Raw genomic sequence first — 6,596 nt, 5'->3', positions numbered from 1 at the left:
CAAACCGAGATGGCACCATTGCACTCCAGCCTGGTCAATAAGAGCGAAACTCCGTCTCGAAAAAAGAAAAGAAAAAAGGATACTGTGAGGAGACACAAGAGCATCCATGACATAGATTATTTAGCTCAGCTGTTACTAGTGTTTCTAATACAGTAATATTAGATCGTGATCCACCCGCCTCGGCCTCCCAAAGTTCTGGGACTACAGGTGTAAGCCACTGCGCCCAGCCTTTTTTTTTTTTTGAGATGGGGTCTCACTCTGTTGCCCATGCTTAAGTGCATTGGCCCTCTCACTGTAGCCTCAACCTTCTGGGCTCAAGCGATCCTCTCACTTCAGCCTCCCAAGTAGCTGTAACTACAGGCACGGGCCACCAAACCCAGATAATTTTTTTTTTTTTTCTGTAGAGGTGGGGTTTCGCCACATTGCCCAGGCTGGTCTCGTACTCTTTTTTTTTTTTTTTTTTTTTTTGAGACGGAGTCTGGCTCTGTCGCCCAGGCTGGAGTGCAGTGGCCGGATCTCAGCTCACTGCCAGCTCCATCTCCCAGGTTTACGCCATTCTCCTGCCTCAGCCTCCCAAGTAGCTGGGACTACAGGCGCCAGCCACCTCGCCCGACTAGCTTTTTGTATTTTTTAGTAGAGACGGGGTTTCACTGTGTTAGCCAGGATGGTCTCGAACTCCTGACCTCGTGATCCGCCCGTCTCGGCCTCCCAAAGTGCTGAGATTACAGGCTTGAGCCACCGCGCCCGGCCTGGTCTCGAACTCTTAAGCTCAAGCGATCCTCCTGCCTCGGCTCCCCAAAATTCTGGCATTACAGGCATGACCATACATGGCGTACAGTATCCAATGTAATGCAGTGATTAAAAATTCAGGATCCAGGCAGGGATGGTGGCTTTTGCCTGTAGTCCCAGCTACTCAGGAGGCTGAAATGGGGGGGATCACTTAGTGGTGGTGGTTGCAGTAAACGGAAATGCAACTGCATTCGGGCCTGGGTGACAGAGCGAGACCCTGTCTCAACAAAACCCCCCAAAAACTAAGAACAAAAAAGAATGCAGGATCTGACGCTAGATTGTCTGCATTAGAATTCTAGCCACTTAAGCCGGGTGTGGTGGCTCACCCCTGTAATCCCAGCACTTTTGGAGGCCGGAGGCAGGTAGATCACCTGAGGTTGGGAGTTCGAGACCAGTCTGACCAACATGGAGTAAGCTCGTCTCTACTGAAAATATAAAATTAGCCACCCCTAATTAGCACCCATGGTGCATCCCTGTAATCCCAGCTACTCAGGAGGCTGAGGCAGGAGAATCACCTGAACCTGGGAGGCGGAGGTTGAGGTGAGCCAAGATGGCGCCATTACACTCCAGCCTGGGGGACAGAGCAAGATTCTGTCTCCGAAAAAAAAAAAAAAAAAGGAATTCTAGCCACTTAGAAGCTCTGTGAACTTGGGCAAATTGCTTATCTCTGCACCTCAGCCTCCTCATCTGTAATACAGGGTAATAATAGTATCTACCTTAAAGGGTTGTTGTGAAAATTAAATAGTTTAGTACATGTAAAGTGCTTAGACAAAGTACTTGGCATTAAGCGAGAGTTGGATATATATTAGCCATCATTATTAACCACCTGGGGGAACTTCAACTGATTTGGAGTCTAGGCATACAACTGGAAAGGCCTGCCTAGGAGTGTCTTGTGAATGTGATTTGCATAACGGTCTAGGCCCAGCTGACGTCAAGGGCTCCTTATAGCTCCAGGTCAGTTGTAGCCCTGGATGTAGTTCCTGCCACTCAACAGTCCCACAATCTCCCCACCAACCCTGCTTCCTACCCAACTACTGCAGCACCAGGAAGTGAAACAAAGAGGCAGAGCCCTATGCCTCCAACTCACCCTTGTCCCTCTCATCCCATCCCCCAGGCTCTACTTCCTCCTCCTTTTTCATCTTTCTTTCATCTCTTATCTTTTTTTTTTTTTTTTGGGACGGAGTCTCGCTCTGTCGCCCAGGCTGGAGTGCAGTGGCCAGATCTCAGCTCACTGCAAGCTCCGCCTCCCAGGTTTACGCCATTCTCCTGCCTCAGCCTCCCAAGTAGCTGGGACTACAGGCGCCCGCCAACTCGCCCGGCTAGTTTTTTGTTTTTAGTAGAGACGGGGTTTCGCCGTGTTAGCTAGGTTGGTCTCGATCTCCTGACCTTGCGATCCACCCGTCTCGGCCTCCCAAAGTGCTGGGATTACAGGCTTGAGCCACCGCGCCCAGCCTCATCTCTTATCTTTTAGGGCTCCCAGAATGGGGACCAGAGATGGGAAGAGCATAGAAGACGCTGTACACAAGTAAGGTGAACTCCCTATCCTGCCCCCTCCCGTTTCCTTATTCCATTTGTGTCCATCTTATTAGGGAGAAAGGCAAATCAGTTCTCAACCAAACTCAGATAATTCTCAGATGCCGGAAATGTTTAATCTAAAGGGGTAGTTTTTTTTTTGTTTGTTTGTTTTTTTAAAAAAGACAGAGTCTTGCTCTGTCACCCAGGCTGGAGTGCAGTGGTGTGATCTTGGCTCACTGCAACCTCTGCCTCCCAGGTTCAAGCGATTCTTTTGCCTCAGCCTCCCGAGTAGCTGGGACTACAGGTGCCCATCACCACGCTGGCTCTTTTTGTATTTTTAGTAGAGACAGGGTTTCACCATGATGGCCAGGGTGGTCTCGAACTCCTGACCTCATGATCCGCCTGCCTCAGCCTCCCAAAGTACTGGGATTACAGGCTTGAGCCACCGTGCCTGGTCCTTGGTAGGTTTAACTTAGAATCACAATATTTTTTTCTTCTCTCAGCTCATACCTATAGAATCATAATATTTGAACTAGAAGTGTCATTGGGCAGTTTTGAATAGTTCTAAGGGAAGGGAGACCTCCATTCAGGAAAAATTTCTCAGAAGAAAAGGGTCAACCTCTTGGGAGAGGTGATGGGAGCCAGCTGTGTGGTCACCGATGGCCTCATTCTGACGTCTTCAAAATTGTTCTGGGATCCTCCACTAGGGTCGGGGCAGTCCCGGCTTTGGACCACCTTCCACTCCCACGCCCAACCTCACACTCTTAGCTGTTTCACTTGATGTTGCATCATGGAGGGTGATGAAATCGGTGTCAGTGGATTTTACCCATGGATGCAACAAGCTGAAGGACCAGCCAGAGTCATTGACACTGCACCTTCGACTACCCAGAACTCCTGGGCTTCCTAGCCATGGGGTCCAAAGTTGGGACTGCCCCAACCCCAGTGGAGGGTCCCAGAACTATTTGGATGACATCAGAATGAGGCCATGGGGCTAAGTGCTGGAATGTCTAAGTTGAACTTCCAGGCCTTATTTACACTAGTCCGGAAAAAAACATCATCCAACTCTTATAGAGCCTATGAAATCTTGGGCCACTAGGGTTGAAGAATCAGGTGGTTCTTAGTCAATACACCTCTTCCCACAAGAGCCTTTCTAACCTCCACTGTGAGGCCTGAAATGGGGCACAATAAGACCTCATACTGGCTTCCCAGTTCTCCAAGTTCCTTCATGCCCATTCTTTCCTATGAAACCAGGACCATCCAGTTGAAATAATGCTGTTTCCAACTGAGAAAAAGAAGCCTGTTTATTCCTAATAGAGGGCATCAGGTAGGAATCAAACTTCATTGCAAACAGCTCACCATCCTATTGGGAGATGAATGAATGTTTCTCTGTTTTGTTTTTTCCTCAAGCAGGAGGAAGTGAGGAAATTAGGTTTGGGGTGGGGTAGGGGTATAGCTTTGAGAGGCAAAAAGATCAGGGAAAGATCAAACAGGAAGGAACTTGAGACCAGATTAATTTAAATATTTGTTCTCCCTTCCCCCCGCCCGCCCCATCCCCGCTGTGCACTCCCCCCCCGCCCCCCTGTCCCTGCCCCTTCTACAGCCATTTCAATTCCTGGAGAGCATTACACATGTGTCCCATCCCAGGCCTCTAGCCACAGCAACCACACGACTCATTTCCCCTGGAACTGAGGCTGCATACCTGGGCTCCCCACAGAGGGGGATGATGCAGGGAGGGGAATCCCACCTGCTGTGAGTCACCTGCTGGTATAAAGGGCGGGCCTTACAATGCAGGGACCTTAAAAGACTCAGAGACAAAGGGAGAAAAACAACAGGAAGCGGCTTACAAAGTCGGTGAACAACTGAGGGAACCAAATCAGAGACGCACTGAACAGAATCAGGCTCAAAGCAAGTGGAAGTGGGCAGAGATTCCACAAGGACTGGTGCAAGGCACAGAGCCAGCCAGATTTGAGAAGGCAAAAAAGATGCTGGGGAGCAGAGCTGTAATGCTGCTGTTGCTGCTGTCCTGGACAGCTCAGGGCAGGGCTGTGCCTGGGGGCAGCAGCCCTGCCTGGGCTCAGTGCCAGCAGCTTTCACAGAAGCTCTGCACACTGGCCTGGAGTGCACATCCACTAGTGGGACACATGGTGAGTGGCAGCCCCTGGAGCCTAACAGGAGTCTCTCCAAGCTCTCCAAGGCTGTGGTAGAAGACTGTGGCCTTGAGTGGAAACTGGAGGGTTGAAGGCCATCAGGGAGTAAGAGAGGGCAAGAGAGTAGGGTTCCTGGGAGAGTCATGGGCCTGAGGGTCAGGTTGGCTTCAAAAGTACTTATCTTACTTCTTCATTCTTTCCACCCCTTCCTCCATTCCAGGATCTAAGAGAAGAGGGAGATGAAGAGACTACAAATGATGTTCCCCATATCCAGTGTGGAGATGGCTGTGACCCCCAAGGACTCAGGGACAACAGTCAGGTACCACTGGGATGTGGCTGGGCAATGAAGGCGAGGGGACTGAGAACATGGCTAGGTACCATGGTAAACCAGAAGTTGTGTCTGAAAATAGTAAGAAACTGGGTGAGTCTTCAGTGAATGGAGTAGGAAGAGGATGTCCTCTTTCATTGCTTTCTTCTCTCCCTAGTTCTGCTTGCAAAGGATTCGCCAGGGTCTGATTTTTTACGAGAAGCTACTAGGATCGGATATTTTCACAGGGGAGCCTTCTCTGCTCCCTGATAGCCCTGTGGGCCAGCTTCATGCCTCCCTGCTGGGCCTCAGCCAACTCCTGCAGGTATTAAGTAGGGGCCTGGAGGATGGGGGTTTGCAGGTGTCAGAGACAGAGGGTTGGGGGTTAAGGGTCCAGAGTCTTCTCTGACTGTGTCCTATGTCCTTTCAGCCTGAGGGTCACCACTGGGAGACTCAGCAGATTCCAAGTCCCAGTCCCAGCCAGCCATGGCAGCGCCTCCTTCTCCGCTTCAAAATCCTTCGCAGCCTCCAGGCCTTTGTGGCTGTAGCTGCCCGGGTCTTTGCCCATGGAGCAGCAACCCTGAGCCCCTAAAGCCAGCAGCTCAAGGATGGCACTCAGATCTCTATGGCCCAGCAAGGCCAAGATAAATCTACCACCCCAGGCACCTGTGAGCCAAGAGGTTAATTAGTCCATTAATTTTAATGGGACCTGCATATGTTGAAAATTACCAATACTGACTGACTTGTGATGCTGACTTATAAGGTTGAGTATTTATTAGATGGGAAGGGAAATTTGGGGATTATTTATCTTCCTGGGGGCAGTTTGGGGAGGATTATTTATTATATTTATATTTAATTATGTACCTTTTTCAATAAACACTTATTTTTATGGCTATATGAGTCTAATTTCTAGGCTCAATTGGGAAAGATAAATCGATGGAAAAATAAGGCCAAGGGACTACAATATGCATCCCTTTCTTCTATTCTGAAGGGCTATGGTGGAGAGTGATATTTTCTCATGACTCCCTGGTGTACAGAATAACTGGGATCTCTTTAGTATTAACTCCTATATGGCTGAGCAAGCAGAATGGGATTACCAGATTAGGAAGTGGGGTTATACCTAAGGGTCACTTGCTCCCTGATCCAGTGTCTCCTTCCCTGCTTTCTTGGCCAAGGGTGTATCTGGCCAAAGACAGGAGTCCTGATCACTGCAGGATCAAAAGTCAGAGTTCAGTTTTGAGCAGGAAGGGCATTCCAGGGAAATGAAGGTAAATATCCCAGAACAATGGGACTCTCCCCTCAAAGGACATTTGGAGTCCCTTTGTTTCTTTTTTTTGAGATGGAGTCTCATTCTGTCGCCCAGGCTGGAGTGCAGTGGTGTGATCTCGGCTCACTGCAACCTCCACCTCCCAGGTTCAAGTGATTCTCTTGCCTCAGCCTTCCGAGTAGCTGGGACTACAGGCACATACCACCACGCCTGGCTAATTTTTGTATTTTTAGTAGAGACAGGGTTTTATCATGTTGGTCAGGCTGGTCTTGAACTCCTGGCCTCAGGTGATCCACCTGCCTCGGCCTCCCAAAGTGCTGGGATTACAGGCATGAGCCACCACGCCCAGCCTTGGAGTCCCTTTGGAAGTTTGGTAACTCAAGGGTAGCTGAAATTCTTTGAAAAAAATAAAAGACAAGGGGAAGTGGCTAGTGATTATTTCCTTTCCTTTTTTTCCATAGTCACAGCATCAAAAAGTGTGGGCTTTGAAGTCAGACAAATCCAGACAGGTTCGTGTCTTGGCTCTGCCAACAATCAGCTGAGTGACAATGAAACAGTTATATAACTACTC

At 49.3% G+C, this 6,596-nt stretch overlaps 1 protein-coding gene across 1 annotated transcript; it reads left to right on the top strand.

Annotated features, from left to right (window-relative positions):
* Window positions 1–3,904: 3,904 nt before the first annotated feature.
* IL23A (interleukin 23 subunit alpha) lies at window positions 3,905–5,653 on the top strand. The gene is made up of 4 exons (XM_010377788.2): window positions 3,905–4,448; window positions 4,672–4,770; window positions 4,937–5,083; window positions 5,189–5,653. The coding sequence occupies exons 1-4, from the start codon at window positions 4,287–4,289 to the stop codon at window positions 5,348–5,350; spliced, it is 570 nt and encodes a 189-aa protein (XP_010376090.1). The 5' UTR covers window positions 3,905–4,286; the 3' UTR covers window positions 5,351–5,653.
* Window positions 5,654–6,596: the final 943 nt, after the last annotated feature.

This window comes from Rhinopithecus roxellana, chromosome 10, assembly GCF_007565055.1.
Source record: "Rhinopithecus roxellana isolate Shanxi Qingling chromosome 10, ASM756505v1, whole genome shotgun sequence".
NCBI classification, from domain to species: domain Eukaryota; kingdom Metazoa; phylum Chordata; class Mammalia; order Primates; family Cercopithecidae; genus Rhinopithecus; species Rhinopithecus roxellana.
Note: the sequence above shows the minus strand (reverse complement) of the source record. Positions and strands in the feature narration are given on the sequence as shown.

What these genes read in the sequence shown, in the direction of transcription:
- IL23A (XM_010377788.2), top strand. Translation starts at nt 4,287, where the DNA reads ATGCTGGGGAGCAGAGCTGTAATGCTGCTGTTGCTGCTGTCCTGGACA. An exon ending in GACTCAGGGACAACAGTCAG is followed by an intron (nt 4,771 to 4,936) that starts GTACCACTGGGA and finishes TTCTCTCCCTAG; the next exon opens with TTCTGCTTGCAAAGGATTCG. An exon ending in GCCTCAGCCAACTCCTGCAG is followed by an intron (nt 5,084 to 5,188) that starts GTATTAAGTAGG and finishes ATGTCCTTTCAG; the next exon opens with CCTGAGGGTCACCACTGGGA.